General features: G+C 34.0%; 1 protein-coding gene and 1 long non-coding RNA gene across 2 annotated transcripts; both read right to left on the minus strand.

Annotated features, from left to right (window-relative positions):
- Positions 1-6,161: 6,161 nt before the first annotated feature.
- On the minus strand, positions 6,162-7,196 carry LOC126839299 (golgin subfamily A member 6-like protein 22). The gene is made up of 2 exons (XM_050574538.1): positions 7,095-7,196; positions 6,162-7,013 (listed from the first exon to the last, which is right to left on the minus strand). Exons 1-2 carry the CDS (start codon positions 7,161-7,163, stop codon positions 6,162-6,164), a joined length of 921 nt encoding a protein of 306 aa, XP_050430495.1. The 5' UTR covers positions 7,164-7,196.
- Positions 7,197-9,510: 2,314 nt separating this feature from the next.
- On the minus strand, positions 9,511-10,914 carry LOC126839198 (uncharacterized). The gene is made up of 3 exons (XR_007685803.1): positions 10,816-10,914; positions 10,655-10,742; positions 9,511-9,591 (listed from the first exon to the last, which is right to left on the minus strand). It is a non-coding gene; the product is annotated as an uncharacterized LOC126839198 (long non-coding RNA).
- Positions 10,915-23,053: the final 12,139 nt, after the last annotated feature.

The raw sequence follows: 23,053 nt of genomic DNA on the forward strand, positions 1-23,053 counted from the left end.
TATCAAATATTTTACGTTTACCACCACGCCGTAAACAAATATAAAGTTGGTGGTAGCTACCCATATGGAATTTATTTCGCCTTGCCGCCGCACTTTCCACTCAGTTTGTGGTTGCTTTTGGTCAAAGCGTCAACTTCGTTTTGTAGTGTTTGGACTTTATTCGTTAACATTTCCGCTTTTCTGTTATGAACTTTTTTTTCGGAGTCCATCTTTTTGCGAAGCTCAGTTTCGGCGGCGAAACGTTTTGCTTTCAGAACGAAAATCTATCAAAGAAAAGAAAAATTCAGGATGGAATCTCCTTCGTTCGTTCGAGCCCTACCGGAGCCGGTGTAAATTTCTACTTACCAATTTATCTTTCATAAAAATTTGCGCATCTTTTTGCTTCGACGTTTGTTGCATCTTAGCTAATTGTTCTCTTAGTTCAGCAATGGTAGCCGTGCAAGAGGCATGTGGGTCGACGGGTTTGTGCATTTTAAACGGCGGTGGAAGCGAATAATCCGGTCCACCGTCGTCGGATCTGCAAACATGAGAAAAACCAAATAATTTTTATAATAATTTTCAGAGTTAATCATCAACCGACCTTCCACGTTTTCCAGACAACGCTGGCTTCGCTTCAGCGAGGTGTCCCTCGAAGGACTTGAAGTCACTCATTTTTATTATAGGTAAAAATGAAAAAACAAAGGATACACAATTTATATATTATGCGAATAAATTATGATATGTGAAAACACAACCAAGACTAACGGAGTTGCTTAATATGTAACAAACCGTGGTTCCTAAGACACCGGCGCCTTGACGATCCGAATAATGACAATAATTCGATTACAATAATTATCAATATATACAAAATATACATCTAATCGTAGGTCTTTGGATATTTCACACAAACTATTTAAATGTTGTACTGTTTTATTTAAATTAAAGCTGTTATCAATAGTTGAACGTGAAAATAAATCAATATGAAATGTATCGACTAATTCCATACCTCTAATCATAGGAGAATTTCGAATAGTACATATTAAAAAGTATTTTGTTGTCTAAATATTATACATGGCGTTGCATCTGGGCCAGGACACATCATGTTTTAAAATTTAAGCGGTTTAGATTTTCTAAAAAAAACTATTTTAACAGCATTGGACCAAAGCGATTATAAACTAAATATTATGGGAGATTATAATATCACCTAATAAAAACAAATTTTAAATTTACATGAGTGCACGAGATTGCCAATGACATAAAAATGATTATTATATACAGCAGAAACATTTTATTTAGTCCATAACCTCTCAGTTCAGCAACACTTTATTTAGTCCATAACCTCTCAGTTCAGCAACACTGCTCTTTTATTTGTATTATGACTTGACACTTGGCCAGTTTATTTATTACTTTATTCATTGAAATATCGATTAAAGAATAAAATTAGCAAAATTTAATTAAAAAACTTACCTCCATCAACACCTGAAAGGTGACAAGTAATTTTTTGAATATATAAAAACTTCTATGAAACTTTTGTGTGTATATTTTTTTTAAATTGCTCAATTTTATTGCCTTACCTTATAAAACAAAAATACTACACTTTTCTATTATTGTCTTTGTTGTTTATTTACACGAATAAATAGGTAGCAAAGATGAGTATCAGTGATCCCTGGATCCAGAGTGACGGACAATCTCAATAAAGACTTTAGCCTAGTTACACTTAGCCTAAGTAACAGCATCATATTTTGATTTACAAATCGATCAAGTAGTGCAGGTATGTGTATAAATAAACACGGTTACTATATTTAACCCTTTTTTTTAATGACTTAAGTGGTACACTCTGAACTGTGCAAAATATAACACCTAAATTATTCCATTTGAACAGCGCAATTTGTAGTGTTAATTACATATTCGAGATCATCGCGTCGATGATCTTTTCAATGGCAAAACCATATTGATAAATGAACCCCTTTCAGACAAGTTGGTTAATAGATGTAGTATTATACCTTGCCTGTCAAAGTGATTTTAAAACGCCTACAATAGAAAAGATAAAGGACAATATTACTTGTGAATAACTAAGCGTTGTTGTTATATTTGGGTGAGTTTTGTGCAAACGATGAAACACCAACATTGTCCGATAATTTTTTTTTTCGCAATCCAAATGTGTGTTTAAAATATTGCCATAGCACGTCAAGTTTTGAGAAAATAAATTTAAAAATCGACAAAAACCCTTAAAAACCCGCCATTTCAAAAATGAAAATTGTTCTCATCAAATTGAACCACTATAAAAAAAAACATGAGATAATAAACACCCCATAAGACTTATAGCATGGATCTTTGACGGCTTACAACCCTGAAGTTACTAAAAAAAAATATAAAATAAAATACATTGACCAAAAGTATATATTTTTTGGTTTTTTGAGTTGAGCCTTCAGTCTATTAGCGTTATCCAGGAGACAACACATGGAGTTTGACTGATTAGTCTCCCAAAACATGTGTGTGCTTGTGTACACTGTTTATAAATGGTCAAAAAATTTTTTTTCAATTTTAATAATTTTTAAAAATAATTAAAATAATGTCAAAATTAAAAATAGTTGCTGGTAAAAATTAAAATTAAACCGATTTCACATAGTCAAATCTGCTAATTTTTTTTGTTGATGTTTGATAATCTGCTCCCGTAAAAAATGGTTCTTTTTCCAATGTTTTTTTTACATGGTTTTGTTGCATTGCTTCGTATTTTTATGTAGGTATCTGACTGTATGCCCAGAAGAGTGCCAACAAGAATAAAAATATTCGGATGTCCTGGGTGAAACAATGCATTTAATTTTGCATGAAAACTTTCACAACTGTTAGTTGTCCGATTAGTGTTTGCTGACAAATCACACCAAATTTTTAAGGGGAAACTGTCCAACTTCATTGTCAATGTAATCATCTAAAATTTAATCTGTGAAACTGTCAATTCAAATCACATCACATGGTTCACCATCAAATCTCCCGTGAAACATTCAACTATGTCATTTTCGTTTGAAAATGGCAATCCAAAAAAGTACTTGAGTTATCTACTTTTCTCCGAATTAGACTTATATTCCTTAGACAGACCCAACTTCTGAATTTTTCGACACCAGCTTTACTTTACCAACACCATTTTTCAGGACTCAATTCAATATAGTCCGTCCAAATTCCCTACTAATAATAGCAAAGGAGACTACGCTTACGATCTTATCTACGTAATAAAATCAAACATATTAAGATAATAAACTGGACTCAATTCAAATAACTAAAAGTAGGATGGATTCAATTCGATGTTATCCGTTTAGACGATCGTTTGCTCTCAAAAAAAAAATTGTTTTTCAAAAATAAAAATTTAGTTTTTTTTAAGGTAAATAACGGCTATCACAGTGTGTCCGTTTTACAAATAATTGTCAATAATATACGGTCATTTTGCGTTCCCATAGGCGGTGGCACGTGGCGGGACGCCCGGCTGGGACAACGCGACGGGGCAGGCGGTCGGCGCGCGCGGAAAGCTCGCCAGCCCGTCGCGGCGGCAATATACTATTATCAAAAGATTTCATCGATTATTTAAAAAAAAAATGATCTGCCGCCGTTACATACAGTTAAAGGATTATTTTTAATCAAATTAAATAATTTGTGCAAAAATCGTTGAGGGCTCGGTCGATTTTTTTTTTTTTTAGATACCAATCGAGTAATGATAATTGTATAGAAATTATAATTTAAAAAAAAATACCCTTTAAAGCGCTCTGTTTTTTTTTTTTTTGGTAGGTGGGCGCACTTTTGTTTAACACAACCGTCGAACCGTTTGATTTATTATCGTTGGACTGTTTGAATTTTGAATTTCAATACTTTTGGAAATTCAGCATAAAAAAATTTCCACGTGCTAAAAAAAAAAAATATATATATATTTCAATTAATCGCTTCTGTCTAAAAGCGGGTTTGATATATATTTTTAATGATTGATATACAAAAAAAAAAAAAAAAATACTGATAAAATGTTCCAAAGCTTATTGAAAAAACAATAATTGTATCAAAATGATATACAGGGTGATCGATTTAACGACAGACAAACGTTTTCTTGAAAACGACTTAAGCTGTTGGTGCTCTTGAGCCGGATAACTGCTGAAACTCAATTATTTAAAAATAATCTTCTACCTTTTGGAATACTAACAATATTCCTTACCCAAATTGTTGACTGGCCGATTATCAGTTTTACAAAGTACCTAATTATTGTCCAGCGCAATATATACATGTAGTTAGTTAGATGTGTTGCATTTTCTGTCATTTTCAACGAAACAAAAACGTTGGAAAAATCATTAAGTATTGCTTAATCATTGAGTAATTATTTTATTAAAAATGAATATATTTTTAGGATACCTGTTGATTTTAATTTGAATAATGTGCACAGTTTTACATTTTTATTTTGGTGTTTTTTCTTGGTTTTTTTAATGGGAAGGGGTAAAATTTTTAAAATGTTCACTTAATGTAATACCTTTCAGGTAGGATTTTTGAACCGTAGACTCGCAGACTTTCTAATTGCATTGGTCGGTAGACAAACGATGACTAGCCTGGATATTCCCTCGGGAACTGCTATATCGGTTTAATGAGGGTTCAAGAGACACTGGGCAAAGTTCCAACAAGGGATAAAATATTGAAAATTGCCATTCCACGGCCGTCGACATTAACCGGAAAGGCCGGGATTTTGACCCAAAGCCAAACATTTATTCTTCTCAAAGCAGAAAACGAACGTTTACAAGTTACAAAAATGGAAATTGATAAATAACATTGAATAATAAAATAATCGACTCTGCAAAAACCTTATGGTTTTTTTGTGTTAAACATTTTTATAAGCAGATGTGTTAATACATAAACAGTACGACCCTCTAAGCTTCCCCTCCTTAATTGCACCTATGTTTATATCTAATAATTAATACATTAATACAATATATAATATCTACCTACACATTAACTATGATATTAATTAATCTTATTATCTATCATGTTATGTAAACTGAAATCTTCAATAATAAATAGTCATATTCGACCGTCGAGCTAACATTTTACCTCCTATTAATTGCTATGCAGTAATAATTAGGCATATTTTTTTTTTTGTACAATAATACTCATAAATTATAATGTACGGTAGGCCCCGTGCAAGAACTTCTCAATAATAACAAGTATATACAGTTATACATGGTTTATTTAACACATTTTTACATTGGTATTTTTAGAATATTTTTACATTTTTATAAGCTGTACATTGAATAAATAAAAAACACAATCTTAACGAAATTCTTGTGGCCGTTTTTTTTCTTCAAATATGTCATCGTTGAAACGTCCGCCGCCGCTGGGGCGGATTTCCACGAGTCTGCCGCATAGATCCGGCTGAACGAGCGGTGGCACGGGCCGGGTTGACTGCGAGGTCATCGGTGATGTCTGGCAGCATACACCCGCAACTCCGGGAACTTCCGCCGTGGCGTCCGCCGAAACCACACGTAGTCTACGACCGTATGGCTGAAAAAAAAATCGTTTATCATCAGTTACGCACTCTATTGTCGAGACCATTGATAACCAGTTTTTTCTCATCAACCACGAGGACGCGGACGACGTTTGGTTCCAGCATGACGGCGCCACGACGGACGTTCCGCACGAACGGCTCGAGGGCACGTGTTTATCTCTCGCAGAGGTCACGTTAATCGGCCCAGCCAGACGTTTTCCGGAGATGCGCAGGTCTATGTCGCCGCAATCGCCGGATGCCCTCAAAGTCGACACGACCCAAGCCATCGTGCTCAAGCTCAGCCGGATCCGTGCGGGGGCAGAGTCGTTGAAAATCCACCTGTCGCATCCCCGTGCCACCGTGCGAAGCCGCGGCCGACGTTTGAACCATGTCATATTTCATAAGCAACTGGCCTTTCAAACAGATCAAGAATTTCGTTAAAATCGTCACAAACATATTAATACTATGGATAACTTAAAGCTTGACATCGTCGACGCCCAAAAGCAGTGTGCTCGTCCGAGTGCGAGCAACCGAGTGCGAACAACCGGTTGTCAATTGGTTGGTCTATGATTACATAACTCAACGCTCACTGAAATCATCAAGGGGTAGTAGTTAGATTAATTGCGAGGCGTGTGTTATAGTCCCTAAAAAAAAAAAACTGCTATTATTTGTATTTTCACTTACCGCCTTTATTGGCCATCTGCACGTTCCTAGGGCGGCGGCGGGGACCATTTTCGAGCTGGTACAATGCCGTTTGGGTGCAATTTAAGCGATGCGTTTTTTTCCCTAATTTGAACTTTAAATCGTTTAGCTCGTCTGTCTTTATCTCCATCTCGCCCAAGTGTGCCGATTCTCTTTTTTTCATTTCTTTCTGCAGTACTTGGTATTTGTTTACTATGTCGTTGTACTTTGACTCAAGATTCTCTTTTTCTTCCTGCAGTTTTTCCAATTTGTTTAATATTTCGTCGTAGTTGGATTGTAGCTTTTCATTTGCTCCCTGCAGCTTTTGCCATATCGATTCTAACATTTTTTTTTCTCCCTGCAGCTTTTGAAATATCGATTCTAGCAATTCTTTTTCGCCCCGCAGCTTTTGAATTTGGTTTAGTATGTCTGCGTTATTTGATTCTAGCTTATCATTTTCTCCCTGCAGCTTTTGACACATCGATTCTAGCTTTTCTTTTTCCGCTTGTAGCTTTTGACACATCGATTCTAGCTTTTCTTTTTCCGCCAGTAGCATTTGAATTTGGTTTACTACGTCGTCATAACTTGATTCTAGATTTTCTTTTTTTGCCTGCAGGTTTTGACGTATCGATTCGAGCTTTTCGTTTTCATGCTGCAGCATTCGCATTTTGTTTACTACATCATTGTAACTTGACTGTAGCTTATCTTTTTCTTCATGCAGCTTTCTCATTGCGTCATTGCTATTTGAAAGCACTCGCGCCCATTCGTTGTTTAAGTTGTCGATTTCTCTTGCGTGCTCACGACGCAATCTCTCATACTCCGCGGCGTACTTTGCGGCGCATTTCCTCTGTTTATAGTTATAATTATTATTATTATTTAAGGAAGCACCGAGGCATTAGGGTAGGTTTACTGGACTGTCGATACTTACATTGTAATAGAGAAAACCAGCGCCGGTCACGACGCCGCCCGCTAATGCCGCCGCAATGTATTCATACATCCTTTAAAGACTTCGGTAAACTTGGAATGACTTGGAATGACTTGGAATGACTTGGAATGACTTGAAATGACTTGGATTGACTCGTAACAACAAAAAATACTTTCGCGTTGCGTGTCTGTTCGACGTCTGGTGAAACATTAGTTGTTTACTCGAGGTCGCTAACAAGTAATATTAATACTGAAATCGGCCAGCACAAAAGCCTAATAACTAAAAGCCTAACAACAGCTGTTATTACCTACACAGGTGCATATTGCTGTCGACCGAGTAATTAGTGCTGAACCGATGGATTTACGATTGGAAAAATAGACACATACCGTAGACACAAGCTGTAGCACATATTATATCAAACCCTTCGACTAGCATATACATGCATTTGTCGTCCCCTGAGATCTTTCCTTTGTCCGTGGCTCGACACCGTCGAGTGGGGCCAGTAAGACAACATTTTGTAGGCAACATTAAGCAACATCAGGCCGAGGCCCTGAGACCGGCGGAAGACGCGAAACTAGCAGGGTACGTCGTGGTTAAGCGCAGTAGTTTTAGTGGCAAATCGCGGCGCTAACAACCGCTGTTTCTTCGCGCGCCTGGCATCGTCGGACAGACCGTGATCTCGTGGATCTAACGAGGGATCGAGCGGCCTTCGATGCGCCCTAGCGGCTGAGAAATCCGGGAAAACTCCCATTTTCATTTGAAAATTAGTAATTTTCAGGCTTTGTTATTTTGCATAGCAACGGCCGCCGGCGGCCGGGTAAGTTTTTTGGTTTTGGCGGGTTTTCGGTCAAGGAGTGGATTTTTATGCCATTTTGACGTCGGCGACCTGTCTGAATCGCGCCAGAACCTTAATGTAAAGGGCTGGTGACCCTAAGACAAAGGGTAATGGCGAAAAATCGCGTTTATTGTTAGTGGGGCCGTAACATATGGGGTACAATCGACCATTACCGTACATGTTTTCTCAAAAAAAAAAAATGAAAAACCCTATCACCACTAAGTCTTACAACATAAAACCGTCGTAGTCTTTGCCCTTAAGTACTTGAAGGTTTTTTGGATTTTGAGCGACGATAGGTACGGGTTTTTTGTGACGTTTTTTTTTTAGGGCAAAGTCGTTTCGACGGCCAACTCATTTTTTTTTTTTTGACATCACCGAGAAACGCTGTCACGTCTTGTCACGGCTTTATATAATAGTACACAGTGCTTTGGTGTCGTTAAACGCCCTTTTACCGGTACGGGGTGCCGGTCGACGGGGAGTTTTTTTTGTTTTGTCGAGCTCACGAGTACTTAAAACCTATGTCCATATCTGTTATCTTTGCCGGTGTGTTAGGCTGATCGGATCACTGTAGTTATTCTTATAAAGAGAAAGAAAAAATTGTGTAATATAAATCCGCTGACGATAATAGATTTTTTTTTTGTCTAGAAGCCGATAGGTCAAGTTAAATTGATTTTTTTTGAGGCTTCAAATGTTTCTAACCGTTGAAATATAAATTAAAAAATTAAAAAAATACAAAATAGGTAGTTTTGTCTGACTCGATTCGAACCCGAAACCTCTTGATTATTAGTTCAAAGTGTTAACCGTTACGCCACTAAGACATACTTACTTTAATGGGTAATTGTTTGGGTATTTAACGTGGAACCGTTTAACTTCACTCAAAAAAAGTTGACATAAACAAATTTTAAAAAAATATTGAAGTCATTAATCGAGAGGAGTTTGCATACTTACACACGGACAGAAGAAATATATATATATATTATATATATATACTTAATGACGTCAGCACTGTGAACGACCCCTGCCATAAGACATGTCCATGTAAAAAAAAAAAAAATGCAGTCAGAACGATTGAACGTGGTAACTAATAAAACGAACCCCAATCAGAGGGTGGACAAGTAATATAACAAAAATAATTTGACAAAATTGAACTTTTTCTTATTTATTTTCAAGTAAATGCATAAATGTCGCGGGTACGCCGTCTTTAGGTCAGAGAATTCGGTCAAGGTGGCTTTAAACTAGAATATTATGAGATAGGACAAACTAACAAAATATAATATATTTAAAACACTGACAAGATAAGAGTGCACTCTATATTCGAGAGATTAAACAAACAATATAATGTATTCCGAATGCACGACTCGGTCATGATCTGCCCTTATCTAACTTTTGTAGACCTTTATTTTATGGTCTCGCCCCATTCCGGTTTAATATTTTCCGGATCGTTTCTTTTTTTTACGATGCTATCAATATACCTGTTTATCCCTCCTTCTCTCTCTCTCTCTCTCTCCAGCTCATTTGCTTCCACGTACAAAATGACAATATTTTAGGTATAATATTTTTAAAAAAAACTGAACTGAAAAATGTCCGTTATATGGGTTGGAATGCAGTATTGTCCAGTATTGATTCGTTGTCTAATTTGCTTTGGTCGTTCATACCAAACGATACCTATTCAAATAGATATATGAATTATGACTATATAATATGAAAACATTTTCGAATATTGATTTAGCAGGCACGTCGTCGACCCTAATTACTGTTGTAAAAAATTCCTAACCCGTGCTGCCCGACAAATCCCATTAGAGAACCCCAAAAGGATTTATTATCCGGTACACGGCTGGATGTAGACACTTTAGCTGCTTTTACTATTCCGAACACGACTCGAATAAATAGGATTTTTGTCTTTGGAAAGAGGCAAATTTGGATTATTATTACAGATATCGCATTTCATACGGTGCCCACTCGAGTGCCCGTTAAAAAGTCTTAAAAAAAAATTAACAAAAAATGCTCTTCTGATCTACTGTCACTCGTTCTTTAATCTTCGCGATTTCACACTGAAGGTTATTTTACATTTGTTGATTTTATGCTATTTAAACACTTAATTGTGTTTTTAAAATAGGACATATTGACCGAGTATAGGCTAATAAAAAATTTCAAAATCTTTGGATCGTTCAGTTTTGTACTGAATGTACTTTTACTGTTAAAAATTGCTTAATTATTGCTCATTGCGGAGGCACATTTATTTATATATTTCATTATAATAAAGAAAAGCAACTCCGATAAATGTATAAACAAATAAAAACATAGAAAACACCGAGCTTTGTGACGTTCACCTATTGTACCCGTTAAGAAGTCTCAAAAATAATTAAGAAAATGCAAAAAAAAAAGGGTTTTCTTCGGTTCTGAACCACAACTATTCGCCACGAAGACTTTCGTCACGTTCCACTTGTCCGGCCGAGTGACCGAAGGTTATTTAAAATTTGTTGATTTTATGTTATTTAAACAAATAATTGTATAATACTAATATATATATATATATATATATATGTTGTCGAGTATCTAGTTAAAGTTTTTGTATAATTCATAATAATTAAAATGTTGTTATAAAAAAATAGACATGTCTGTTTTTTCTGGTGAGCCCTTGAATTTTGACTGATCGTATAGGTAAACATTTTATTTTTTAAACAATTAAATTCAAATAAATTATAAAACTGTTAATTCATTTACTTACTGGAATGTTTAATATTTCTATTGAATTAACAGGATGAAAATTGTCCAGTCCAGTAATGTCAGCCTGTATGTATGTCTGTCGGTTCATCCTTATATTACATCATAATATTAAACACCGTCAAATTAATGTAATTACTAAAAAAAATCGAATTATTCACTTACTGAATCATTGAATACAACTTTTGAACAAGGAGGCCCAACGTTTTTAAACTGAGATGTCCGGTGAGCTAGTCCAACCCTGAATTTATACCTAACATTAAATTTTGTCGTACAAAATGGCGCACACCCGCCTATCACGTGCGTGCGCTCAAATGGGACCTTCTGATTGGCTGATTGAACGCTATTGTGTAAACGAAAAACAGCAGCCATTTTCTAACAAGGGCAGGTCACAGTAAAGGCGTGACGGATTTTCTTCAAATTGCGAATATAAATGTTATTTATTTTTATGTTTTACATCATTTATTATACTTCTCGTACAGATGATTGAATTACACATTTGTTTTGTATAATTGCACTATTTTAGAATTCAACCTGTAAAGTTGTAGGACTATTAATACACGTTAATGATTAATTACACTTATGACATATTATGACTATTACATAGTAAAAAAAAATGTTGTTTTACTCGTTTACTAGTTTTTTAAATTCAAATGTTACAATTTTTATTTAAATCGCCAAAAGCCGCGAACAAAAAATAACCTATTTTGGTTGTGCTGGAATACACTTATTTGCTTATTTGCTCGGTTGGGTTTTAGTGAGTTCTGTGTATACAATCTGTCCAATTTCTCCAGCGCATGTGCGAGTGTGTGTTCCACTTCACTGAAAGTTTTCCCCTGCGCAGTTATCGCTAAATCGTCGGCATTCAGGAAACGACGAGTAGTTCCCATAATGGTCTGGTCATTTGTATAGACATTAAAGAGTATTGGTTATGAAATGTATTAAAAAAAACATTTTTGGGTTTTTAAAAAGCTCGGAATTTTAACAGCTGATTAAAAGCTATCCGAATAGAATAAATAATAATAATGGCTTTTTAAATCATTGTTAGGTATTATTGGTTGTTATTTATTATTATATAACAGAATTCAGTTTTACGTTATTCTTATAACAGTATTCAGTTTTTCGTTATTCTTATAACAGTATTCAGTTTTTCGTTATTCGTCATCACGTCTCAGCAACATACTCGATTTTGTGAAACATGATGTCACTTAAATTGTATGCGGCCGGCGGATTTGTGGCGGGGTTCGGTTGTGCCTACCTGGTTGACTATTGCTGCTCTCGGTGGTTACAATCCGTACGTATGAATTTCAAAAATATTTCATTGTCATACTTAGGGAAACGGTCGCACACACAACTCCGCTTGTCCAGGGCCAGCTGACAATCTTTACGTGTTAAGGTAAGCGTCCATATGTCCGCATCGGACGGGTCGTATCAACCGGATGTACAATTTTTCCAGTATTGGCTATAGCACACTAAAATCCGTCCGATGCGGACTTGTGGACGCGCACCTTTAAGGCCGGGTGCAAGAAAACGATTATCTATTGAGTTTTTGGGCATACGTAAACCGCGCCTCGTTTATAATTTGGTTTAAAAAACGTATGTGTAAACTGCGCCCGAGTTTTTATCAAGTGGAAAAAGGTTAGTACCTACATGTAAGCTGCGCCCAGCTTCTCGTCATCGGTATGAAATGCAAACAGCGTCCGAATCAATACAATCACGGGAATATTAACATTTTAGGGTTTCTACCACTTTTACCAAATTGCATAAATTGCCATGACGAGGTTTCTTGTCAGCATGTGGAATTAGCATTGATAATGAGGACGGCAGATATCCGAGTGTTTTAGCACTCGCTCGCTATTTGGCCTCGGATAAACATACATGGATGTCGCTTTCATTTAACACAATCGTACATTATTATTATAATGTATATATATATAAGTTTAATACAATATAATACAGGGTGGGCCACGGAAATAGGGACAAAAATAGATGGGTTTTTCTCAACATTGAATGGGAGTAGGCAGGTCTAGATAAGCTCATTCGATCCGTCAGATAATGTCATTTAGTTATCACTATAGCGCAGTGGAGTGTCGTTCACCGTGTGTTTGCGTACGACGCGTTTGTGAAAAACAATGAATCGATAGTTAAGGTGCAGCGTGCCCCCGCTGCCAACGAATAGGGTCAAAAATAGATAGACATAACTCAGTATATTTTAGATGTACAAACATTTTATTAATATTTTATGATATGTAAATGAGTGCCATTTCATTTTTTAAAAATTACATCAGACATATGACGGCCATCTTCTTTATAGCATGAAACAAGTCCGACGTTGAAATAAAGCCCGAATGCACGCCTTTTCACGCCTGTAAAAAACTAGGTATTAGGCATTTAACAGGAGTCCCTTCTCACCCGACAACACACGAATCTCCCGCTCAACTCATGTTGGGTCATTCGACACAAACACTATTTGATTTATTAATACCAAACACCAACGAAGTAGTTATTAATAATCAAGTAACACAAATAAAAAACGGGGGTAAAAGAGACTTAAATTTAGATAAGGGGGATGGTGTGTTAGTTAAAGATTACAGAAAAACAGGTGAAAATTGGCAGAAGGGTACAATTACTGATAATATTAGTCATAATACTCATAAAGTAGTTTTAAATGATGGTTCTGACTAAGGCACAATGATCAGATATGGCCACACGGCCAAAAAGAAAATGAGTTATCTCCTGCTTCTAATTATTCAGACACGCCTAGTGTTGACCAAACAAACTCCATGCAACATATGGTGCAATTGTCTACCATACGCGAGTGCTACACCGGCACAACTTGTCATTCGTGTAATTTGGGTTTCATAACAAACATCAGCGAATATTATTATTTATATTAATCTAACTGTGTATAACAATGTCCATAATAAAAATAAGGAATAGGAGAGGAGAAATGTGACCGCCTTGGGGAACTCCAGAGGTAGTAGGAAAACGTGAGGATAGATGGTCGTTTACTTTAACTTGTTGACATCTGTTTGACAGGTAAGAGCTAAACCAGGATCGAAGAGGATCAGAGATGCCTATGGATTTAAGTTTAGAAATAAGGATTGAATGGTTAACAGAGTCGAACACCTTACTAAAATCAGTATATATATATATAACGTCTACTTGAAGGCCAATTTCCGTAGATTTTATTAAGTTAGATAGAAAACAAATCTAATTAGTGTCGGTCGACCTGCCAGATAAAAAACCATGTCGATTGGAGTCTAAGGTATTTTTAAATGTCTGTGCGAGAAGTGGACATTATGAGTTTTTCTAAAAGCTTAGGAATTGGAGCGAGTTTTGCTTTTGGTCTGTAATTAGATACTATAGATTTTCCCCGGTTTTAAAATAATAGACACATTCTTTTAGGCCGACCGCGTCTACGCATGATACTCTGTTGCTCCAATTGCGAAATATTAATATAACTTATATACTACTCTAATTAATACTAAATATTTCAGGGGTTCATAACAGTGTATCTGAGTATTTTATAAATTATTTAATGATATCTAAGCCCGACGACGAAAGAGTGACACGTTTGCGAATTATTTAGTAGATTATTATAGTGTGAAGAAGTCAGTATCCACCTGAAATATGGCTCAAGCATCAGAAGAGCCATTTTTAACCATCAATGCATGCGAGTCATTCCATACCCATTTTAGTTCTAGTTTTTAAACAACTCATCCAAATATTTTTATGTTTTTAGAAAAATTAAAAGCAATTTTAATAGAAACATACCTACATTAAATTAAATAGTATAAATGAACCTTAACTTCACTCGATAAGAACTCGGGCGCAGTTAACATGTAACCTTTTTACACTTGATAAAAACTCGGTCGCAGTTTACATATTGTATGATTTTGTGTTTACCTGTGCCTTGGGCGCAGTTTACAATCGCCGATAAGAGATAAGTGAGATAATTATAGATAAGACCATATTATTAAAGATTTATTTTTCGGATCTAATTACAAAAAATGTATCTACTATTTGGTATAATAAAACAATAGTACAAATATTATGTTTAATTTTAAATAGGAATTCCAAAAAGTAAATATGAAGAGTTTATTACATTTTATTTTATTAGCAGAAGTAACAAAAAACTCTAAACGTATTTTATTATAGGTACTACCTATACTTACGACTTCAATATTTCTAATTAAATAACACATTATACTGATAGGAGTCGATTACTTGTATATTTTCCTCATAAACTTATGTATGCGAACAGGGATGTTCTTAGAATATAAGAACATTAATATTGATAGTTAATTTTCTTCTTTATACTTAGTCAGCCAAGGTAAACGGCCGTAAACCACGTCCAGAAAGTAATCATAATAATTACAACATACAATTTTACTTAAATTATTTCTATATATATTTTTTTTACATCCTAAACTTTTCTGGTACACTGATCAATATAATTACCGTGAAGTAATATAGGACTAGAAGTGGAATAACGGTACAATAGGAGCTACTTTGTTTTGTTATTTGATAGTTAGCAAACTAGGTATAGGTATAGGATTTGTATATTTTACCTTCTATGTACTTGTCTATTTTACATGATTTTTCGAACCATAATTCATAAGGAGATTTGCTTACTTGACCCGAATTACCTGTGCGTTTTAACACAAACATTGCTAAGTTAACTGCCTCTGCCCACAATGATTTTGGAAAATTCTTGGAATAGATTTGTAATAGAAGAAAAACAAGGGGGAAGTGGCGGTGAATGGCTATTTTAAATATTTATAAATTAGTCTCTTAATCGGGGCGTGTATGTGTGTATATTTACTACAAGAACTCACTTCCTGCCTCTAGACTTACTATTACACAGTGTTATAATATTGTATATAGTACATATCTTGTCGTGTTTTCTAAAAGGTTTGTTCGGTCGCTTCGCGACTTATTGAGCTTACAATTTTATTATATTTTTTCAACTAATTATACATGTGTTATTATTTATGTTAACCTAGGATGATAACCAAAACGCTAAGGCAACCTTACCAAACACACATTACGCTGAAGCTTCTGTAGAAAGTTTGGAACAGTCTTCTGAATATAAGGTAAGTCTCTTCTTCTTCTTGTTAGTAACATTGTTATTTTATGAATTAGCTGAAAATAATGTTATCATCTTTTAATAAACAAATGCAATGATACAGTGCCTATTTACATTTCCCCCTTTTTTTACAATCCATAAATGCTTATAAGCTAATCCTAACCTAACCTAACCTAACGATTGTACGCCCCAAAAGCTGTAGTAGTCTATTACAGTTGTAATAAAAAAAAAAATATGCCAAAACTGGAGTAGAGAAATATTAAACCTCGAGTTGTTATTTACATATATTTAAATATTGTATTAATTAGCTTTTTTGCGTTTAGGGAGAAGAGAGACAATTAGACGAGGAGGTCGAAGAGTTCCCCCGTGCTCCAAAGCCGGATTTGGTAAGTCTAAAATACTAAAAAATTGACTATGGCCAAATTTTTTTTCCCCTTTTTTTACAATCCATAAATGCTTATAAGCTAATTTCCTAACGTAACCTAACCTTTTTTTTTTTTTCTTACATTATATCAAAGACTGGAGGGTAGCACAGATGTTAGTCATTTCACCCCCCCCCAGCCATCATCGTTAGGTGGAAGTTTATTTCACCGTGCTTTCTGTCGTGCCATGATTTAATACCGGTGATCAATCGGTGGGTCCACCGTCCATTGGGGGACGCGTTCCATCTTGTCTGCCAAGAGGAAAAAAGGGCCTCGCGAGCTCTTGATTTGACTACGCTCTGATCCAGTAGATTTTTTTGTTTAAACACCAGCTGGCGCTCCGTAGCTAAGAGGTTGCTAATAATTTCAATTTAATTTCCGTGAATTGCTGTTTTAGCACTTGTATAATAAACAATTTTATTGTTACATTATAATCAGAATGAGAGGCTCTATAAGCAAAACGCTGATAGCATAAAAATCTGATAATTTTTTTTGATATTTGTTTAAATCTTGAATTTGTTTTATTGAATTGAAATTATTGAATATTTTGCAATTTTTCTCGTTTTTGTTTGGTCTTAGAGCACTGATATTAAAATTTTTAAATTAAGCTATTTAATTTAATGTAAGTTTCTAACTGTATTTATTTTATTTTTTCTATAAACATAAAAAGTTCTGGGTGTATAGTATAAAAACTTGAATTACAGAATATTCAGATAAACTTTCTGGGCTTAGAAATGGTATACCATAGCATTGAACTATTCACCTTCTAATATCACTGTTCTTATCTTTGTAGTCAATTCTCAAGCCGTTTTGCTGGATATTTTTATTCCACGATAGTGTTAGATGAAAGCGACATCCGTGTAACTTTATCTAAAGGCGAAACAGTTTTACATGAAAATTGAATAGTTTTCTCGAAATCTATTACAACATCGGGCGGTGATATCGTAATATTGTTTTGAAAACCATATTCACAAATTGATTTTAGGCAAAAAGTGCAAGATATTGTACTTTTATTGGATAGTAAACATATAACGAGTGTTATATAATAGCCGTTGATAAAACCATGTATTGTAAACATTTGTGTGAAGTAATTAGGGTAGTATGAAAATGTACCGCCCATGTAAAACCATTTTGTTATTGCAAGAGTATTTAAATTAGAAACGCAACTGAAAACTACACATTTGAACTCCTTGTTGTTTATTAATACAAATAACTCTTATCTATTTGTTTGAACACCGCGTTCGTCAAGAACTAATTGAACTTATTCAATAGATTAAGGAGTGGAGGTCATTATAGGTTGGCTTACTTGTCAATCTGTTTTTACATATTACGTACCATGATCCTATAAACTTCCAGTAAAATATTTAAAAAAGAACGATCTGTTTGTACAATGGTACTAGAGGTAAGTACGGCCCTGTATGCCGGCTACATTTACGCTCGGTTCGCTTGGCACGGGCCGTTTTGTCGGCTATTCGATGCACCTGTTTTTTTGCGCGAGAGGCGTCCAGCCGACACATAATCGACTTGCGGTCATTTTTTTTTCTATAAAAACTATAAAGTTATCTAGATAAGATAACAGACAATTGAGTAATATATCATCTAGATAAGATATTGAATTATTCATTTAACATTTATCTAGCTAAAAGATAAAAGATAAATACAATTTTATCTAGATGAAAAATAGATAAATTATATTTTAACCTTCATAAAATATGTTATACGAAAATGTATGAGTAAACATTTTATATAAATACTTATATACTTTTGTGATATACACTTAGCAGAGAATTAAATATTAAAATTTGATAACTGCTACAAATGAATTACTTTTAAAACCGCAAACAAATATTACACTTAACATATTTTTCCAAAGTTTATATAATAGTATATCTATCTAACACAAATAATAAAAATAATTTGACAGTTAACAGTAATTTTTGATCCGTCAACCGACAGTATTTTGTAATATTTGCCATCCAGTAGATAATTTTGATTTTTATCGATCGCATTTGTAGACTCTGCTGGTTGTGACCCCGCAGGATTGTTAATTTGGTATTGATCACCCTCGTGACATCTTGTGATTTTTTTTGGTTTATTTAAAATGTTTGAAAGCGTACGAAAAGCTTTAGTTACTGACAATTTTATACCCAACTTGTCTGCGATATTTTCTACTATTTCAATACTCTATTCAGAATAAGAGCGGTCCGGGTTGCACATTTTATGTACCATGATCCTATACACTTGCAGTAAAATATTTAAAAAAACAATTTGATTTGTACAATTATAATAGAGTAATTAAAATAGTATATTATTACACATTAAGTTTACACTATTATTTAATTTTTTATATATTTCAGACTGCAGAGGACGCTTTGCCGTCTACGGCAGAAATGGAATTAGAGCGGTAAGTTTTTTTAGACATTTTGTCAGCGGTTTCATAATTTATAATAAATTCATTATTGACAAACAATGTTCAAAACCTATGAAAGATTTTTCATTGAATTTCATTTGGTGGGTTACTGGATATAAATATAGTTGGGCAACTAAATTTGATATATGTATAGTATATATTTCCACCGAAAATAAATGTTTTTTATATCTATATTTAAAACTAACAATAGTTAATCTAAGTAATTTAAGTATATTTAGATTTGATTACATAAATAATATGATGTGCATCTGTTAGATTTAAATCTCCTATTATTTTTGGAACGAAGTTCCTTATCGCGGGTTGGCGAGGGGACCTAGCCAAGAAAAAATGTAACGCATTATAAAAACTATATGTGGTGCGGTCGAGCGTGATCGGTTCCCAGGAGTGAGTGATACCGGGTTCATCAATTGGGCTCCCTCTCAACACTTTTTGCATTTATTTACAACTTTTATGGTAATTTATATCGCAAGAAGTCTAAAAACTTATAAAATATATATATTTTATACAACAGAATACATTTTTACCCCTAAAAGTACTAGGTCACCTACATTGCATTCGGTTTTCGTCATTTATTATACTTCTCGTACTGATGATTAAATACAATTTTTTTTTATATAATTGCAATATTTTAGAATTCAACCTGTAAAGTTGTAGGACTAAATAATACTGAAATATAATGTAAATTAATTTTTCATGATACATATTATAATTTGGTTTGAGAAAATTATGAAAATTAATAATTATCATTGATATACGTCTAAAATATGTTACCTCATTACATTTCATTAAGTTAATAACCGTTAGTACCAAAGTAACATGAGTAATATTGTACGATCTCCGGCGTTGACTCGACGGTCAACTGAATCAAAAATAGGTGATCAACTAATTTTGAGTCTTCCGTCTTGTTCGAATCAATGAATCGTTTTTAACCCTTAACTGGGCAATGTATATTTTTGGATACTTATAAGGTAGCGCAACAACAAGATGATCAACTATATTTAAATATCGATATTTTTATTAAGAATCGATATCATCTCATGCAGGCTGCACTAGGAATGGGCGTACGTACAGTTCGAGTTTATTGATTATTTAATATCGATACAATCATCCAGTTGCAATATAATGTTAATAACATTATATTTTATACTTATCGATATTTAGATACATCGTTATAGTTTTATCAATATCAATAAAAATATATCAATCTATCTGGGCAGTGGCGTCAATTTTTATGGGCTGGTCAAATTTTCGATACATAAGGCCGTAAATTATCTGTTTTTTATGCAACTACCTACATTAACTTACCCTATAATAAACCGTCTGAACTGACTACCAAGTATAATAGGTATGAAGATTTATAATACTTGTATTATTACTGTTTTGAATCTAAGTGTTTTGGAAAAAATATTTATATTTGTAAAAATGTTGCCCCACCCTAAGAAAAACTGAAATGTCGCCCCTGTATCTGGGTCATTATTATCATGTAGGTCATGCTTAATAAAAATGGAATAAATAAAAATATGAATTTCAATAATAATAGTGTTTATATAATGAAGCTATATCATATGTCCTAAACTGAGATATTATATCCCTACCTACAATTATTAGACAGCTTTAGTTGTAGATGAAATAACACATTGGATATAATGTATTCCAAATTTGTGAGTTGATATATCACAGTGACACACCGAAAACGGCCAATTTTGCTGTGTAAAATTACATTGCTCCATTAGAGCAGAGGTTCTAGAAGTGGGTCCAGAAGCAAGAGCGTCAACTTCCCAAAATAATCTTTGATAATCTTGTACACTATGTTTTTAAAAAAAATGTAATTCTTTGAATTACTTGTTTTTCTTTTGATATTATGGAATTTTAACAAATTAAAAATCATTTTTGAAATATATTTTGGCGGTAATACGAGTAATAAATTGTTTTTGTCTGTAAATTCTTATATACATAATATTTTACGTGTTGTGCTAACGTATACATATTGTACATTAACTTATAATAATAATTTAAAAAAACATAAAGGATTACTAAAAAATAGTAGCCACACATTTTCATAGGCCCTAGGCACAGTGCCTATGCGCCAATACGGCCTGTACATAAGGGCCCCAGACCTCTCTGATACCTTCGCTTGTGGGGGCACTGGTATTTGGTGTCATATTGTCATGATATGGATATATAGTAGTAAACCACAAATAAAATACGTAGGCATAGAATGGGATGTACTTTGGACAACCATTGGTTACGGACATTATTATGTCCAAATAACTGAAATTCGGATTTTTTCTTGGACAACCTATACCCGCCGGAGACATCCTCAGAATAATCAAAGAATGACAGACATATTGCTTACAAGATTTTATGTAAAAAGACGGAATTCCGTCGCTTTAAATGTTAATAATAGAGTTTTTTTTAAAGAAAATTATCGGTGTACATTGAAATACTTAAACGAAAATTATTTTCAATAATATTATAAATCGTCAATATCCCATTATTTCTGTATGTATTAAATTCGCAACGGTTACAGACTATTTTTGGAGATTTATTAGGTTTCTAGTCAAAACAAACACCTTCCTTCGCCACCCCATAACCCTTCTGTTGTCCATTCGATTGGACGCCTCAGTCAGCGGTGGCTTTAAATTTTTGTTTTGTTTATAAGAAGATAAGTTATACAGAATGTACCTAACACCCAGTGACAACTGAATATTAAAAACTCATCACTACAAACAAATATTTTCGAGGGCTTAATTTCTAAACTCTACATATTATTATTTCAAAAATAATTTGTTGATTTATCTATTAAATAAAATAAAAATGCTGCGCTACCTAATAACAATATTAAACTTTTATTCAAACAAACACCAATCATTTTTGGGTACTTCTTTGCACGTTCTGTATACTATGTACAACATACATACCTACTTAAATTTTTGTGTATATAGTAGCTCAAAAGGGATGAATGGGGTTGCCTAGTAATACCAAAGAGTTACTGTAGTGTCAAATGTGTAATGTATGTATAATGTTGATAATTTGAAAACTTAAATAATTTAAAAAAGTTCCTTTTTCGGTTATCATTAGTACTAAAACTAGAATTGCCTCACCGGTGCAACAAACAGTTAACTAAACAAAATACAAAATAAAATTCACACACAACAAATTAACTTAATTTCTGGCCAAGGGTGTAGCGAAGTCATTGTTCCCAAGTCCATTCGGCCGACTGACTTAACAAAAACAAAATGTACACGCACAAGAACTAATTAGTCATTTTTTTTCCCCTTACTTTTTAATTTTCTCAATGTTCTTATGTTAAAATTTTAAAACTAATATATACGCAAAAATGGGAATACTTTTAAATGAATATATTTATAAAAAAAAATGCAATGGATACAAAAAGTGGTTAAATGTTATTTCATATTTTTTTTAGAACCGCCATTGTTAAGACCATTTTTTAATAAATAATAATATAATTTTACTTAATACTAATAAAGAATAACAAATATACGAAGTAAAACAGGGCTGTGTATACTTTCGTACCTAAGAAGGTATATTTGGCAGGTAATTCATCCGGCGCGGCAACTTTAAAACATTAACTTCCATTTTGTACCTATACACTTAGCAATACGTACTAAAAAATATATAGATTATAGGTGATACCTACACGCATTTATAAAATAAACAAAGATAACAGTTCAATAATAGGTAAACAGTTTTCTAGAGATAATAAAATATCGTTTTTTTGGTGGTGAAAAATATACGTTCGGACTTTTTGTCTCTTTCAAAATGCCATCTGGAAATATTTTTTAAAAACAGCCTCGTTTGAGTCGTTAGCTAATAATTACTCCTTAATAATATGTCATGCTGGCAGCACAACTAACACCATTAATAATCGTATATTGTATACAAGTATTGTTAGTGTTGGCACTACTGAGAGGCGGTTTTTTTAGGGGCGGCGTTTTGTCGATTTTTTATCCGGCGACGTTTTGTCGATTTTTTGTCCGGCGACCTTTTGTCGTGTTTCCATTTATATCTATGGGTCTGTCTATCTATGTATCTGATTTAGTTAGTACTATTTTAAATGTGTACTCGGGAACTTGCACTGTGCTACGCGATTGTTTGTATCTATAGATATTAATTGGTTAGGTTATTAATTATTATCGACGGTTAAGCTTTATAGCGTTTTTCATCTGTTTAATTAATTTGCATTGCACGCGACCTATGACACCACACCCCACTGGTGTGTGCACTGTGCGTTGTGATTATATAGAGTGGATTGTGGAACTTATGGTTTTGGCACTGTCGACATTCAGGGTGTCGTTTTACTGCATTCGTGTAGATAAAATTTACAGTTTACACTGCCACCAGTACGTCATCTACTGCACTGGTGATACAAATTACAAATCATTATCATGCAAACGGTGTAACGCTATTAGGATTTAGGTATAAATTTACCAAGGT

This window comes from Adelges cooleyi, unplaced genomic scaffold (genome assembly GCF_023614345.1).
Source record: "Adelges cooleyi isolate 19-005CV unplaced genomic scaffold, UGA_ACOO_1.1 ACOO_flye_CR_arks_rails_tigmint_CR_PRNA_30, whole genome shotgun sequence".
NCBI lineage: Eukaryota > Metazoa > Arthropoda > Insecta > Hemiptera > Adelgidae > Adelges > Adelges cooleyi.